Source organism: Dromiciops gliroides, chromosome 5 (assembly GCF_019393635.1).
Source record: "Dromiciops gliroides isolate mDroGli1 chromosome 5, mDroGli1.pri, whole genome shotgun sequence".
NCBI classification, from domain to species: domain Eukaryota; kingdom Metazoa; phylum Chordata; class Mammalia; order Microbiotheria; family Microbiotheriidae; genus Dromiciops; species Dromiciops gliroides.
The window spans coordinates 44,895,049-44,913,309 of record NC_057865.1 but is presented as its reverse complement, the minus strand read 5'-3'; the positions used below and the strand labels follow the sequence as shown (position 1 = coordinate 44,913,309).

At 41.0% G+C, this 18,261-nt stretch overlaps 1 protein-coding gene across 1 annotated transcript in view; it reads right to left on the bottom strand.

Annotated features, from left to right (window-relative positions):
* TRAK1 (trafficking kinesin protein 1) overlaps positions 1-18,261 on the bottom strand; it is a 153,392-nt gene that overhangs the window by 25,455 nt on the left and 109,676 nt on the right. The window contains 5 exon segments of the mRNA XM_043965550.1: positions 5,954-6,270; positions 8,277-8,513; positions 10,173-10,249; positions 14,903-15,040; positions 15,760-15,834. Coding sequence (XP_043821485.1) covers positions 5,954-6,270; positions 8,277-8,513; positions 10,173-10,249; positions 14,903-15,040; positions 15,760-15,834 — 844 coding nt within the window.

The window sequence follows — 18,261 nt, the reverse complement described above, 5'->3', positions numbered from 1 at the left end:
AGCATTAAAGCATTTGAGCCCATGTGAAGGTGCTTAATGAAGAAAATTTTTTAAGAGTCAAAATTCTGTTTCATAAGAGCCTAGGTTCTGTTTCTGACATAATCAGGTGGTTTGACACTAAGTGAACCACTTTTCTTCTCTGTGTTCTGGGTAACTCTCTGAGAAGATGCAGAGAAGATGCCAATCTGCATTAGAATAAGAGTTCCTTACTTTGAGTTCCCCACATAGATTAAATCAAAGGCCTGTGCTCAGAGCATACTTAGGAATTAACTTTTGAAAAAGCAATCTATTGACACTTACTAGCTGTGTGACCCTGGGCAAGTCACTTAACCCCGATTGCCTCACCGAAAAAGAAAAAGAAAAAGCAACCTAGTTAGAAGCTGGGGGGCCTTCCAATATTTCAGTAGAATTTTTTATTTTTAAACTATTTTCTTTATTATTTGTCATATCTTAAGGGTAGCGTTAAATGCATCAGGGAAATCTAGGTCCAGACCAGAAAAAAAAAAAGACATTTTGTTTTATTTCTCCTGCAGAAATGGCTCCCAAATAATTTCACTCTGTAATTACTAAGGCTTGAGTGGTCAGTGAACTCATGACAAGTCACTCGCGCCTGTCCCACTACCTGGATGTGTGGGGTTATTAGCAGAGCTGTCAATGGCAGAAGCTTGTCTACAAAGAAAGGAGGAGAAGAAAGAAGAGATAAGGTGACAGCACAAGGGAAGGGGGGGTGTAAAAAGGAAGAAAAGTGGGGGGAAGCATAAAAAAAGTTGCCATGGGCAGGAGACAATGAGAGGCCTTATCAACCAACCAACCAACCCTCTTGATTGCCACTCAGAGGCATTCTAAGAGGCATGGTCCTATTTTAGGAGATCCCCCTGGAATGAATTCACAGAGGCTAGATTTTGCCAGGGTGTAAATTTACACCCCAGCATAGTCTCATAGGATCAAGCCAACTTTTTTCTGTGGGTCACATCACATGTATGATTGTGGGTACCATTGACATTCTTGGCATCAGGCCAGATTTTCTATTCTGGGCAACAAAGTTTGTTTATGTATAAACTTTTCAGGCACACCTAAAGACACCTGGTCAGGATATTATGTTGGGAGGGTATCCAAACTAGTACCAGAAGTTGCTTTATACAAAGTCTCGATCCTCTTAGAGTATAGGAAAGTGAATACTGAATATCACATTGGCGTTGGATTCAGGAATATGTGGGTCTGCTTCTCACGTATACACATGGGGCAAACCCCTAGCTTCTCTGCTCTCTGGGTAACTCTATAAGACTTTAAGCTGTAGGGCAAATGCCAACCTTCACTGTAAAGAGAGTTTCCTTACAGGGAAATTCTCCACACAGTAAATCAAAGGTCTGCAACTACACCATACTTATGAATTAGCTTTTGGGGGAAAAAACATTTAAAAGCTGGGAAGATGTAATATTTAAGTGAATTTTCTATAGTGTGGGAGAATCAGGGAAATTACTAATCTACTGGAAAAAGAAGAGAAAGAGAGAGAGAGAGAGAGAGAGAGAGAGAGAGAGAGGAGAGGAGAGAGAGAGAGAAAGAACGAACCAAGCTTGAGATAATAAGCAAATAACCATTTGCATCAGAGCCCAGAAAAGAAATACTTGGTTAGGTCACAGGACTGGGTCTTGACCTCCCCAATTTTTATGAAAAGTACTTGGGGACTTAGTGAAACATGAGGGAAAAGGCAGTTTATTTAATAGAGCCTTCAACTAAGAGAAAGGAGACCTGGGCTAGAAGTTAACTCATTGTGGAACCCTGACAAGCCCCCATGTCTGAGTTTGCCCATCTGTATAGTGGGGGCAATAACCCTCTCTTTACCTCATTGCAAAGTTCTAAATTAAAAATTAGTCTCCAGAAAGTACTTAAGGTTTTTCAAGATACTCTATAACTTCAAGGCATTAAAGCATGTAAGCCTACGTGAAGCTGCTTTAACAAAAAAAATTTAGTAAGAGCCTACATACAGTTTTGGAGAATAATTTAAAAGATGTTTTTGTATGCTATGTCCCTCAATCTTCCAAAGGAATGCCACACATTGTTCACACATGGAAGAGAGGCATAGAGGCTACACACCCACCAGTCACAGGAGCGAGGACAATAAATCCCTGGAAGAATTTTCTGTTTTATACAAAGTCGCTTGTTCTTTGCCCTAAATTAAAAATGGCAAGATCCACCTTAAATACTTTAGCTGCATAGTGTCATGGGCTCGTGTTCAAAATAAGTATCACCTCTTCTAGGTTACAACTCAGTAAGATACTAACAGCTACCTAAAAAGAATCCCCAACCACTTAGGGCAGCAGGCAATTCTGGCTTTTGTGCCCAAAAGCAGTGTATCATTCCATCCTGCCCTGTCACCATTTGTAATCTTTCCTAAGCATCTCAAATTGGATCTGTTCTGAGTCTTGTAGGAGTTCCTCTTCTACTGCCCCCTATCATCACACCTTCCTTATAGGTTACACCTCTTTGGGGGGCACAATCCCTGGGGTGGAGGCACTTGATACTAAGGTTCTACAGATAAATGAATCAGCAACCTAACTGCCTTGCTCACCTCCTGGCAACTCAGTAAACATCTGGGCTAAGCAAACAGCAAAGAAGGAAAAAGAGAAGCATCTTTCCCTTCCTGCTAACAACTAGGTTTAATGGAAAGGTATGAGCAGGGAAGAAAAATTAACATCTTGGTGAACAGTACTTCCTTCATTTGTGCTCCGTCCACACTGACTTGTGTCAGATAACATTATAGCACTATCTCAGCAGAGGAAAAACGAGCTCACAGGTTTTGTAAGATTAATTTAAGCCCAAGGCACATACCCCAAACATAGAAGTGCATCTGTTCTACAATATATAGCTTGAAGGTATGTGCCCTGCTGCTAATTATAGCTTAAACTCCTTCCTTTGGAAATTCTGTTTGGGTTTTAACTCTTTAGAAGGGCAAAATACAGAAAGCAATGCTTTTCTCCTTAATGTGTGAATGTTTTCAGACTGAATGCCTTATTCTTTATCTAGCCAAAATAATAGGACAAGATAAATATAGGAGAGGGCAGCTAGGTGGTACAGTGGATAGAGTGTCTGGTCTCGAGTCAGGAAGACTCATCTTCCTGACTTCAAATCTGGTATCAGACATTTACTGGCTGGGTTACCCTGGGTAAATCACTTAACCTTGTTTGCCTCAGTTTCCTCATCTGTAAAGTGAGCTGGAGAAAGATATGGCAAACTAGTCTAGTTAATGTCTCTGCCAAGAAAACCCCAAATGGGGTCACAAGAGTTGGACACAACAACAAAAAATAGGAGAAAATGGGCAAACTTTGCCATCTTTGTCCAACATGACATTTAAAAATTCAGTTCAGCTAATTCAACTTAGAGAGATAAACAGAAAATTAAATAAAATTAAGCATACAGATGAGAAATGCATGAATGAGAATGATGATGGATTAGCTATGATGTTCCTAACCCAAACTCTCCCAGTGCCCTCAACTATAGCCCATGCTCTCTAGGTTACTACCTAGGCTGGTAGTATAAAGGGGGGGAAAGGGGGAAAGGAACTGAAGATGGTTGGTATCAGAACTAGCCACAAACAGTCGATCTGGTACAAACAGTCTAAAACTCAGTATATCATTTTGCTGACACGACTTCTGGATACTCAATCGAAATCATGGGGATTTTCAAATTAACATTTTCATATATAAAAAGGAAAGAAGCCTAGCTAGACCTGATAAAACTACCAAGCTAATTAGTTAGATGATCACAGTAGAACCATCAGAGTCTGTTATATAAAAATTATCCACAAACTAGACTAATCTAGTAAGATAAATTCTTAATTCTAGGATATCAGTGAACTGTTCCAATCAGGGACAGAATAGGTAACAGGATGCTCTAGGTGAAAATTCACCTTGAAATTCATCATTCCTTTTTTTGCTAAATTTACCTTGAAAATCTTGCCCAACCCTCACTCCCAAACTAAATTATGGGATCAAAGGAGGTCAGAAGGTCATAGCTTTAGAGCTAGAAGGGGCCTTTGAGAAAAACAAGTTAAAGACAAACTTATATAATTGGTATATTAATTGGTATATTGGTATATAATTGATATATATTACATACTAACCTATTTCAAAGAAGGAAAAAGGCACCCAAAGTTATGTATTTGAGTTTAAACGATAAACCCAAAGGAAATACACTTATGGGATCCTAAAGAGATGAGCTATCCAATAAAGGAAGGAGAGAGGGAAGAGAAATGGTAAAGCTTAAATAACACAATCACTTCTTAAGAGAAGGAAAGGAAAAGAAAGGCTGATAGATTATGGAAATAAAGATTTTATTGAAAGGAAAAAAAAAAAGACAAAACTGAAGGCCAGCAACAATCACGATGTTTGCCATTTAAATGAAAGTAGGCTAATCTATTCTCAAAGTACAGGAAGGCACCTCAAATGGACTAATATTCAGAGAGAATTTATTTTACTTGACTATACGTATTTGTCACTGAGGGTTGTTGTTTTTTTCTTGTTTTTCATGGAGGGGTGGAGAAAATAGATGCTTATTTACTGAAAAACAAATTTAGTTTAAAAGTCTAATGAAAAAAAAAAAGTCTAATGGGAACAGAAGACTCTACTGTGGAGAAAAAGGTGGAGTCGGTCCAACAGAGCACTTTGAATGTAGTATTTTGGGGGGGGCAGGAGGACACTTCCTAAAACTGCTCTTGTGTCTGAAATGTTGATGGGAAAGTACTATGCATCTTTGGTGAGATCACATGCAGACAATTTACATGACAAAGATAAAAGGCTTCAGTGGGAAAATGGAGTAAAAGATCCGTAAAAGAACACATAATTCTTCAGACAGAGGTGGATGTTGGGATATTGCAATCTTGAAAGAAGGAAAAAAAATAGGCTAGGAATGATGGCACATGATTCCAATCCCACGTACTGAGGAGGCTGAGGCTGGTGGAACTCTTCCACTCAGAACTTCTTAGCTACTTTGATCCGGTATCCACATCAACAAGGTGAGCCCCTGGAACTGGGGGTCACCAGGTTGTCTAAGGAAAGGCAAACCAGCCCACATCAGAAATGGAGTTGCTCAAGGCTCCTGTGCCCATTAGTAGTGGGTTGAAGACCTTGAATAGTTCCCACAATTACAGCCTAGGTGAGATAGAGAGATCCAATCTCAAAAAAAAAAAAGAAGAAGAAGAAATAAGAAAAGTTGAGTTTTTTTCAAATCCAGTCACTATTTAATGTTCCTGAAACAGGAATTAGTAGGCACTGGCAGAGACTGATTCAATAGAGTTAAGTAAAAGAGATAATGTTTTCATACTCTCCATAAGAGAGAAGCCCATTATCTTGATATATGTGTATGTGTATATGTGTGTGTATACATGTAATGTATGTGTATATGTATGTAGGGTCCAACTAAACTGCACTGTGCTCATTATAAAAGAGGATGTGAACAAACAAACCATTTTCACTTGGCCAATGAAAGTCTGATGTCAATTAGTTGGTTTTGAAACCTATAGGTAGGGAATCAAACCCAGGCATGGATTTTCTGCTTTTTTCCAAAGTCCCAAGCACGAACTATTGCATTTATGAGCTCCTAAACAGCTTCATTATATTTCTCTAACATTTCACAAACATGAAAAAAATAATAATTAATAATTTCAATTGAAAAATTAATTTGGACTGAATTACTTTATAGCCTTAAAAGTGCACTTGGTGTTTAATGGGTTTGGAGGGATGTTTTGTTTCTGTGGGTTTTTTTAATTTCAACAATAAATGGCTAAGGTTTATGGTATTAAGTCCCTCTCAATGGATTTCAAACCAGCAACGGGGGTGGCTATCTTTAAAGTAAAAGGAGTATGTATTACAGAGATTTCCTGATTTCCGATGGTGGATTAAGGACCAGAGAGAGTCACTAAGAATGACCGAGAGAGGCCGAGGCCCTTTGTTATCACCTTCCAAGGGTTTCACAATCTGGAGTTTCTCTGGCAGGTAGGAGCGGCTGGCTGAACACATGCCAGAAAATCCGGTGAACTCCGAGAATCTCGAGTGCGTGCCAAGGGACATGATGCTTTCGGTCGGGGTAAGGGAGCCACTGTGAAACTCTCCCTTCTCGGCCAATTCCCGTAGCTTCCTCTCCTGCTCTTCCTCAAAGAACCTTCTTTCCGAAAGGTAATTCTCCCTTCGAAGTGACAGTCGTCGAAGGGCTATCTCCAGGTCATGGGAGCCAGGAGTCCCTGGAGTCCCAGGCTTCTTATTCTTGTCCTCATTTCTAGAAAAGAGGATGATAAAGAGGGATGGGGATGGGAGAATGAGAGAGAAAAACATCCAGGGAACTTCAAAATGTATAAATGAAGTAAATTCTTGGATCTTGTAGTTAACTCTGCTCTTAGGGCTTTTAATTAAGAAAAGCTATTTCTCAAGAATAAAAGGTTAAGGGGCAGCTAGGTGGCACAGTGGATAAGCACTGGCCCTGGTTTCAGGAGGACCTGAGTTCAAATCCGGCCTCAGACATTTGACATGTACTAGCTGTGTGACCCTGGGCAAGTCACTTAACCCCCATTGCCCCACAAAAAAAAAAAAAAAAAGAATAACAGGTTTAAGCCTGAAAAAAATGAGACTATAATACAGGGGCATGAAAAGAAAGTTATGAATGCAAACATTTACCATATGCCAACCTATGAAATTTACCTCCTTTGGTAGAATTGGAGAAAACTCTTTTTTTCAGTAGGATATTAAGATTAAGGAAAATGATGCCACACTATCTTTTCCTTTCTCGTAAATGATATAGGAAACCTGCATTTTTTTCTAATTGGCTCTTCCTGATTTTCTGGGAACTTAGCTGTAGTCTCAGCTTCCGCAGGAAGCCTTTCCCAGTCCCCATCTGATGTCGCCTTCTCTGAAATTACCTTCCGTCGACATGGTATAAGATCTCATATTTAGCCAGTTATTTACAGGTCCTTTCTCCCATTGGAATGTGAGGGCAGGGTCTGCTTCACTTTTGGATATATATCCAGCAGTTAAGCATAGGGCCTGACACATGATTATTCCCTTATAAATGCCTGTTGATCAATAGAACTATGTTTAGAGATTGTTTTCCTTCCTGAATTAAATGAGCAGAAATACTCACTCATCATTTTAGAAAACAAAACCACTGCTGACCAATGGGCCTTGACTGATCATTAAGCCCAAAAAGGGTGTTCCCAGGTTAAAACCTATGTTAGAGGACAATTGCACACTCAAACTAGATGAGTGGGCACATGGGATAGCTGCCAGAACTGATCTTACTATCAGGAAGCCAGGATAAAAGATTTCACAAAATTTCAGAGTTAAAAGGGGCACCAGATGCCATCTTGTTCCAACCCATACCAGAAACAAGAATCCCTTCTTATTTTGAGTGTGACCTTGGGAAAACCCCTTCACCCTTTGGGGCTTCAATAGTTCATCCATTGAAAAAAAAACCAATTTGCATCACCTACATCTTGGGAAACTACCTTGGACATCATGGAGCACAATGAAAGTGTTGTTACTATTATTCAATACCATGTACACAGAGCTTTAAGATTTTTAAAGCACTATACATATATTAATTCACTTAAGATAATTAAAGTATTTAGGGCAAAGGATTCTAAAAGGCATTAGGATAATGAGCAGTCTGCCGTGAATTCTACCAAGGAAAACCAAAATTACCCAGATGGGCTAAGTGCTATATCACACCAATGCAACCTTGAACTTCATGGATATATGAATCATGCTTACATCATTAACATGACTGGCCCATTGAGTTGCTTATGTCCTGCTTGCCCATAGAACTGTCTACTAAATATTTGAGTACAGCCAAACTAAGAAAGGGGAAAATAGTTTTATATGCCTAGCCTTTCATTTATAGACAAAAGTTGGCCTCTCAGCTTCCTCTTACCTTTCCTCCTAATTTCATTCAAATGCAGAGTCTGGTGCAGTGGGGGAAAATGCTGAACTCAAGTCAACAAGATTTTGATGTGAATCCTGACTTTGCTGCTTACTACTTCTATGACCTCAGACAAGTCCCTAATCCTTTCTGAGCATCAGGTTTCTTCTTTTCAGAATCAAAGGGTTGTACAAGATGCCGTCAAAAGTCCCCTCTAGTTTTTAATCTAGGGTCAGCTTAAGCAAAGGTGTCATAAACTGACCAGCTAATGAGATTCGGTAACCGCAGTGTCCATATTTGACCAGTTCACATTCCTAGGCACACAACCCAAAGCCTTTTAAAGACCAGAATGGCACCCAAGCCTCACTGACCCCATGTCTGATGACTCTGTTTCCAGGATGATGCTGTTGGTCTTATTGTCAATCACGATGTTGGTGATGTCACCCCCATAGAGACTGGACCTTGGTGTGCTGACACAGCTGGAGATGATGGAGTTCATGGCTGAGGACTGGTTGGAGCCTGGGATGTTCATGGGCGATGGGGTCAGGGACCGCTGCCTGACCACTTGATTCATATTCCTCACAGCCTCAAAGACGCGCTTCTGATGGCTAGAGAGAAATGGGTACAACTTGTATGGAAGTGTGAGAAAACGAGCACCAGCGAGGGCCAGAATCCCAGAAAAATGGCATTTAAGAATATTAACTCAGTCACCTCCAAATATCAATACCAAGCAACTAGCTATTCTGTACCCTACAAATATTCGAGTGTGTGGCATTTTCCAAGAAGCTCAAAAACCTCTCGTTTCATTTATAATCCTTCCCAAAGAAGTTATTTACAATGCAGCCCTTGGTGGCACAGTGGATAGAGCACTGAACCTGGAGTCAGAAAGGCCTACATTCAAATCTGGCCTTAGCCACTAACTAGCTGTGTGACCGTGGGCAAGTTGCTTAACACTTCTGACTATTTCTCCATTTGAAAAATGGAACATATATAGTATCCCCTTTCTAAGGGCTACTGTGAGACTCAAATAGGATATTTGTAAAGCACTTTGCAAATTTATAAAACTGCTATATAAAAGCTATTATTCCTGCTGAAATGAAGGCCCTAAATATTTAGTTGGTACCTGAAGGAAATGCTGCAAAATACAATGACGCCTTGTATTTGTAGAGTGTAGCTCAATCAACACATAAAAAATGAAGAGACCTGCTTTAGGGCACCCTCCTGCTTTTAGGCCGAGTGGCTTTTCAAGTCACTGGGATGCTTTAAATGAACAATTTGTCAGGAGAGAGGAACCATGCCAAGCAAGGACAGGTGAAATGAAGAATTATTCATTTTTAAGTTTGTTTCTAAAGGAGAAAATAAAAGTACTTGCATTAAAATGCATTCATATGCTTTAATAAGCATATGAAAGAAAGCCTGAGCATTCATGGATATCTGGTTATCTAAGCCTCTTTAAATGCCTTTTCCCTTCCAAGAATAATAGCTTTTGGAGGATACTCTCTTTGTGTAAATTTAGAACTTTCAAATCATCTCACATACATTACATTCATTGCAGCCTTAAGACAACTCTATGACAGAGGTCATACATAGGAGTACCATATCCTTTTTCTAGGGTGGGAAAGTGAGGTTCAGGATAGTTAAAGGACTTGACCAAGGTTACACAGTTAGGAAGTACTGTTTGGGAAATTTTAGTACACAGGGAAAGAGAGGGTTCTTCACTTTTTCCTAACTCCTTTTGGCAGCCTAGTAAAAACGATTCACCCTTTCCTCCTTCTTAGAAGAATATTTGTAAATACTTAAAAGGATTGCAAAGGAAACAAAATATATTGAAATAGCTATCCAAAAAGAAGTTTGTGGAACCCCGGATAAGAACCCCTACTCTATGAGAGGGGGTGGGGCTTCTTCATGAATACCGCATCAACGTTTGTAAGTCCAATGATAAAAGAAGCAATCTGAGCTACATGAAGGAGCAAAGGAATATGCCAGCCAATATCCAGAGAGAAATTCCATACAATTAAAGGGTAAGCCAATCCTAGTCACATCTCTTAAATCCCTCTCCTTATTTTCTCTTTAAAAATGTTAGATTAGAAAACATTGCTTTCTATCTTTCAGGTGGGCTGAATTCCTTAGTGCCCTCAGTCTGGAAGGGAAGCACTATTGTTGTCAAGTATCATTGCTCTCTCGAATCACCATTACTAATAGCTACCAGGGAACAGTCAGTGAGTCAGTCAAGGTGAGCATTAGAAAGAAATCTGTTGGGCCATTACGTTATGTCAGGAGACTCAGGTTCTTCCATTTGTAGCTCCTTTCTCATCGATCCTTCTATCTCAGCAGCCAAGGAGTCCTGGGCAAAGCCAAAAGAAATCTAAGTAAGTGTTTTTCACTTGAGACTAACAGTAACTGACAGATTAATCATCCTTTTGATAGCCCTGGTAAAGAGGGAGGTAGTTAGGTTACTCTCATAAGATTAGCACGAATAGTACAATTTAGGAGGAACTCATGCCAAGAAAAAAACCTTTTTTTTTGGTGTGGGGAAGAGTAGGTAAAGGATGGGACCAAGGATTTCATCTGCATAGAGAACTCTCAGTGATGACACTCCTTCTATCAAAGTGGATCAGCAACTGTTCTTCAATTGAGGGCCAGAGAGTTTTGGTGGGACATTGAGCAGTGAAGTGGCCTGTCCAAGTGTCATAGACCCAGTAGTCATCAAAGCCCCTCACTCAGAAGCCAGCCCTCTACCCATTAGATTACTCTGCCCATCTCTTAAGTAAACTGACAAAACAAAAATAATCAAGTGACTTCTTCCTGTTCATGAAGCAGATGAAAAGGATCCTCAAGATTTTACAGTCACAGATCCAGAGGTATCCAAGAAATGAGAAGAAATTTGGGAGTAACTTGGGTTTTTGTTTTGTTTTGAGACTGGGTCTCCCTATCTCACCCAGCCTGGATAAGCAGCAGCCACTCACAGGGCCAATGCTACTACAGATTGGCAAGGAGGTTTTGACCTGCTTCATTTCTGACCTAAGCTTGTTCAACCCCATTTAATCTGGTACCCCACCCGCCCAGCCCCTAGGGGCTCACCATACTGATTTTGGACTTGGTACGGACACCTGCTTGGCTTTAGATCTACTGTAGCTCAGAACTCCCAAGATGAAGATCCACTTGCCTCATCTTCCTCAAGAGGGATTACAAGTATGTACCACCATACCCAAGAATAGTGAGTTTTAAGTGAAGATTAAAGAACACCAGCTCTCTTCTTACATTATGTTTTCATTACATTTTCATTGGTTAGCAAGCCTAGCCAAGTGACACAGAGATCGCTGAGAATGGAAAGTGCCAAGTGGGGAAGATGGAATATGCCTGGAAAGATATCGGTAAGAATGATAGAGACATGTTGCTGTTTTTTCCTTAACTTTTCATTTAAAAAAATCAATTCGCCAGGTTATATTAGGCCCCAATGCTCTTAGTTATTCCAATATGATAATTTTTTTCAAATGAGATAATATACATAAAGTGTTTTTCAAACCTTAAAGTGCTGCATAAATGTTAATTAAACCTCAAGAAGAGCCAAGAGTTTCCTGGGTAGAGGCACCCATTCAGCTGCTGCAGAGAACATGACATCCAAGATGGTGTTTGCTCATAAGATGCTGTGGCCAAAGAGAAAACTCCCCACCTAGTGGCAGACCTTCCAGTGATAAGCCTCTTGCCGAGGTTAGCTCTGCTGGTCCTCAAACCACAAACCATCATCACTGTGCCTGGAGGAAAAGGCTTTCTAGGTCGCTAAACACCTACCAAAGCTGGAGTCCCATCGGTACACCTTCTGAGTGAGCCTGGCTTGATTCTCATATGTGAAAAGATAAATCCAGGCCAGTAGTTCTCATGAAAAACATGTAGCAGCCAGACTAACTGCTCAGAAAAAAAGACAGCCAGAAGCAGCCCTCTGTCTCCCAAAATTAATTCTCCTTAGCCAAAGGTTTCTGCCAGGAAGCAGTAAAATAATTAGACCAGACTTTATTTCTACAACATTTGGCACTTGGCAAATTCTTCCTACTTCCAAAAGGACACTTTGGTTTTATTTTAAAGAGAGTGTTATGACTTATAAACACAGGGACTGGCTGCTAAAAGAGGATGCTGAAAAAGACACAAAATGCCATCTATTAATCAAATTTGCTGCTATCACTGGTCTCATAAGGATCATCGCCTCTGTGACCTGACTAGAGTGGGGATATTCCCTTGCACAACTCACGATGTCCAAAAGTGAACTCAAATTACATTTTTTTTTAAGTGAGACAATTGGGGTTAAGTGACTTGCCCAGGGTCACACAGCTAGTAAGTGTCAAGTGTCTGAGGCCAGATTTGAACTCAGGTCCTCCTGACTCCAGGGCCAGTGCTCTACCCACTGCGCCATCTAGCTGCCCCTCAAATTACATTTTCCCTTCAAATCCTGCCCCACTTATCACCATTCAGGGCACTGACATGCTCCCAGGCCCCCAAACTGGAAACTTAAAGAGTCCTTCTGGATTCACACTCTCCCACTGCCCCTAGCCACCCACTATCCAATCTGTTACTAAGTCCTGTCGCTTCTACCTTTGAATGCCTCTCATGCACAACATCCCCATCTCTTCTCTGGCCCTGCCGCCATCTTGATATGGACTTTTATCACTCCTCTCCAGTGGTCCCCTTATTGTTTCTTGCGTAAGACACACTTTCATGGTTGACTGTCCCTCATGCCTGGAATTCTCTGCTTCTTCAACTATGCCTCAGGCTTCCTTCAAGTCTCAGCTGAAATCCCATCTTTGGTAAAATACTCCTTCTTAATGTTACTGCCTTCTCTCTGTTAATTATCTCCAACTTATCCTGGATCTATCTTGTTTGTTCATAACTGTTTGCATGCCATCTCCTCCGTTAGACCTTGCCTCTCAATATCACTGGAACTTAAGCACAGCACCCACCACGCAAGAGGCACTTGATATATACTGACTTGCCATATGTCTTTTCCCCTCGGTGCCTACATTCACGCTATGCTTCCCACACCTGGAAGTTACAAATGAAGTGATTTACCCAAGGTCACACAGACAGAATGTGTCTAAGGTAAGACTTGAACTACGTTTCCCTGCTTCCAAGGCCAGCTCTCCTTCCACTCCACACCAAGCTGCCTTGCTTCGTGTCCATTTTGTTTAATGAGACAGTAAGCTTCTCAAAGCTCCAATAGCACAATGGTGAGCAAAGGGCTGGTTTCTAAGAAATAGCTACTATTTTATCCTTCCATGAGGCAGCTAGGTGGCGCCATGGTACATGCAGCACCGGGCCTAAAGTCACACAGAAAGATTCATCTTCATTAGCTCAAATATGGCTTCAGACACTTACTAGCTACATGACCCTGGGCAAGTCACTGAAGCCTGTTTGCCTCAGTTTCCTCACCTGTAAAATGAGCTGGAGAAGAAAACGGCAAACTTCTCCAGCATCTTTGCCAAGAACACCCCAAATGGAGTCATGAAGAATTGGACATGCCTGAAAATGACTAGACAACAACCACAGAAACTTTGCTGAACTTTTCCTTCTTTTTTAAAAATCATTTATTACAAGGCATTATTGACAAAAACTAATTATCCTTCCATCTCGCATATTTGGTATTCGATGCAGATCAGCCCCGGAACTGAGGAAGTATTCCTGCTTACTTATAATTAAGGCCATTAACTTTGTCCTAGTTACGTTTTAAGATATGAACTCCAATAAATGATGAATATCTTAAGGAATGCACTGCCTCCTCAGTCTACTTTTGGGTGAAAGGTCTTCTGATTCCCCACCCCCACCCCAACACACACCAAATCTAAATCTTTGAAACTTTCACTTAGTTATGACTTCGATGGGGCAACATGACTTATCTATTCCCATTCCACTTGACGGCTTTTCAAATATGTGAAGAGAGCTGCTATGCCCCCTCTTCTCCTGGCTTAAACAGCCTTAAGTTCCTTGAACCAAGTCTCATCTGGCAGGGGCTCAAGACCCTTTGCCTCTAAGCATGGAGGAAGGGGGGGGAAATAAGACCCATGATTTCACAGGTACTGGGAAACCCCAGGTGAGGACATTCCCTCCATCATTGCAGGTTGCTGCCTGTTCTCTAACTTCTAGTCTTAGAGAGTTGCCTAGAATATAGAGAGGGCGAATTGAATAACTTGTCCCCAAGGTCAGAGAGCCTGTGTATTGCAGAGGAAGAACTTAAACACAGATCTCCCTGGCTTCAAGGCCAATTTACATAAGAATATTTTGTAGAAAATATAAACAAATGCAGGCTGGTTTTTTCCCCCTCGGATCCCTGATCCTAAAAGATAACAGAGCTATCATTACTAGAACTGATAAATATCCAAGAGAGCAGTAAAAATTCCCAGGCTACTGACATTTTTTTTAAAGTACCCAAAGCACTTTACCCTATTAACGTCAGGCCAAGTAACCAATAAGTGCTGAAGCTACAAGGGTTTCCTGTTTCTTCTTAATAAGATCAGAAGTGGTACAGTGGAGATTATGGATGGGAACCCCAAGGAAGAAGCCCAATCAGCTTTCCTAAGCCAATTAACAAGGAGCCCAGGTGTGACTCATAGACAGTACCCTTTCATCTCCTGCCTCCATAAACTTGCTCTCCTTTGGGTGACAAAGTCCAGGAATAAGTCCGAAAAGGCTAAGGTTAACTCAGGCCTCCTTGGATCACAGGATACTGTATGTTCTGGTATATTTTTTTACCCTAAGGGAGCAGATTTAGAAATATTCTCTCCTAGGAGGACAGTTAAACTCTGGCAAAGGTCAGGTGGCTTCTATGGCATCTGGGGCCCAAGTTGATGTAAATGCCCTCTATTCACCAAAGGGATTTATTTCACCCCCTTTAAGAGAACTCTGCTATGTGGTGTTTTGTTTTTGTTTTTGTTTGTTTTGTGTTTTGTTTTTGTTTTTTTAACAAAGCCTGCTATGTGTTAGAGCACAGCCCAGTCCGGATGCTGCTCACCATGGGAAAGAGGCCCAGGGAGTGGTAACGTCGGGAAATGGTGTTTGGCATGGATTTATTGCGGAGATTTTTCAGCTCTTCCTGCGCCTCATGAAGCATTTCCATGCACTCTGCATACTTGTCTTCCAGCTCCCGAAGCTGTAAGAAATCCGGAAAGATCTCCAGAAGATTAGTGCCTCTCTCAAAGCAATCATTCCCCCAATAAAGAGACCAGCACAATAAGCACATCAGACATGGGGACACGCCTAGCTGGCCCTCTGCTGGACTGAGCCCAATCACCCCCAAAGTCTCCCTTTCCTGAAAATCCTTTTATTTTTCAATGTATTTTCTTCTGGGACAATTGGAAGGATTACAAAAATACCACCTAAAAATGTGAGGCCAGTCAAATAAAATTGAAATATTTTTAAAGGGTTCATAATGGCAATTTCCACAACTTTTTTTTTTTTTTTGGTGAGGCAATTGGGGTTAAGTGACTTGCCCAGGGTCACACAGCTAGTAAGTGTTAAGTGTCTGAGGCTGGATTTGAACTCAGGTCCTCCTGAATCCAGGGCTGGTACTCTAACCACTGGGCCACCTAGCTGCCCCAATTTCCACAACTTTTAAAAAATTTAAATTTTTCTTATTTTAAATTAATTTAAAGTCACCCTACTGTAAACGAGGCCTGACTTAAATAGCTCCTGTGGAATATTAGGGAGAGGTATTATTGCCGGGCATCAAATCAAACCAAAGGCTTATATTACTTTATGACCTAAAAGAAACTCCCAGGAAAGAAGCGGTTGCTAAAATAAACAGAAAGACTAAGACACAAAAAGGTAAACAAACTCCAACCCCAAGTGACATGAAACCACGGCCTGTACCTCAGCTGTAAGTTGTCTCTGGGCATCTTTGGCGGCCCCCAAGTGTTGGACAAGCTCTTCATTTTCAACAGCACACTGAAACACAGTAAAGAAAATGGATTTTCTAAGTTAAGGCACAGCTCCTATTAGATTGTAAACTTCTTGAGGGCAGACACTGTCTTTTGCTTAGATGTACAGCACTTGGTATATTGTAAGAGCTTGATAAATGCTTATTGATTGACTAACTCTTCATTTTCTTCTCAATCTCTTAAAACTCTCTTCTCTAGGAAAAAAATATCTCAATTGTTAATATGATTTTTTTTTCCTAACACATGAAATTCAAAGCACCTTCTTTACTAATTCTTTGAAATAAAAATCCATGCCCTCTGCCCTCAAGACAGCACAAAGAGCTGCTCCTAGGTGGTAGCAGAAAGGAGGCACACCAAGGGAAACACGAAGAACCCTTAGTTATTTTTGTTGACTCAGATTTAGTTTCAATCAATTAATGAGTATTATAAACTTACTATGTACCTGGCACTGTGGGATACAAAGATACACACATGCACATGAAGATGGATGGATGGATGGATGGATGGATGGATGGATGGATGGATGGATGGATGGATGGATGGATGCATGGATGGATGGATGCATGGACGGATAGGTGGATGGATGGATGCATGGATAGGTGGGTGGGTAGGTAGACAGACAGACAGACAGACAGACAGACAGATAGATGGATGGATAACTAGATAGGTAGATGGGTAGATAGATGATAGGTAGAAAGATATAGAGAGATGATGTTAGATGACAGACACAGAGAGATATACATACATGCACACATAGACATAGAAATGTGTATATACATGCTTACATATGTATATATACATATACGCATGTATGTGCATATGCACATATACTTATAAATACATGTATGTGTGTGTGATATAAAACAATGAATGTCCTTGAGGACCTCGCATCCTATCAGAGGACAATGTAAACATGGTGGTCTTCTTTTGTAAAATGTCGTTTGGTGACCCTAGAAAAGCCAAATACTGGTCTGCATGGGGCACTCAGTATACCATTCCTTAAATTTATTTCTTCCCATTGAACCAACATACTGTGTAAGATCTCATGTTTATATTAAATCTTGTGGGTTAATAGTAGAAAAAAAATGCTGAAAGCAAAGGATAGCATCTTATCCCCTGAACAGTTTATACATGCTACTCTTATTCCAATGGAATGTTATTAGACCCTCCCTAGAGGCCCAACAGGAAGGTTCTTGGGTTCACAGAACTAGAGGTGGAAGGGTCTTTAGCGGTCTAGTCCAATCGCCTCATTTTGCAAATGAGGCGAGAATGAAGCCCAGAGGGTGGGCTTCCAATTTGCCCATGACCATGTAAGTGTCAGGGGGCATGCAGAAGAACAGGACAAAACACGAAAGTGACGATGGGCTGTCACCTGGAATCTCAGGGGGAACCTGCCCATTAATGAGCCGCCTGAGTTCTCAGGCAGACTCTGTAGCTTAAGAAAAACAGTAGGTATTTCAGTGAAAAGAGCCTTCTGATGACATCTAATACCATCTGGACCTTACAGGGCCATCCCAACCAGGTGGCCATCCAGGCTCTCCTCTGTTACTGAAACAGTCCCTTCCACTTTTAGACCCCCTCTAACCATTAGAAAGCCTTTCTCTACAAGCCTAGATTTGTTTCCCAGGAGCCTCTGCCTTTCTAACCAACACCTTTCACAAATGACAATTTCTTCTCCTAATATTCTAATGAGACAGAACATACACTCTTAGCTCTAGTCAACATGACAGCTTCTATTCAGCTTGCCCAGACAAGAGAGGCACTGTGGACTGGGGTGGGGAAAGGTCCCTGGGTGTGCATAGACAAAAGACCATTAAGAGAAAGCCAAATGCTGTGCCATTATAACGCCCAGTCTGGCTCAAGAACAGCACCCCCTCCTTTCCTTGCGGTAGGAGACTGAGGTGCAGAATAACACAGACAGAGCCAGATGTGGTCACTGTGTTGGTTACTTCTGCTCAGATGTCTTCTTTATTATAAGGGAAGGGTCACTGAGTGGCCATGGGAATATCTAGAAATGATTCCAATGTAAAAACAAAAGGTAGTGGGGCAGCTAGGTGGCACAGTGGATAAAGTGCTGGCCCTGGATTCAGGAGGACCTGAATTCAAATTCCACCTCAGAAACTTGACACTTACTAGCTCTGTGACCCTGGGCAAGTCACTTAACCCCCACTGCCCCACAAAAAAAAACCCCAAAAAACAAAAGGTAGCTATCACTATTTTTTATTTTTCTTTCTTTCTTTCTTTCTTTCTTTCTTTCTTTCTTTCTTTCTTTCTTTCTTTCTTTCTTTCTTTCTTTCTTTCTTTCTTTCTTTTTTTTTTGGTGGGGCAATTGGAGTTAAGTGACTTGCCCAGGGTCACACAGCTAGTAAGTGTCAAGTATCTGAGGCCAGATTTGAACTCAGGTTCTCCTGAATGCAGGGCCAGTGCTCTATCC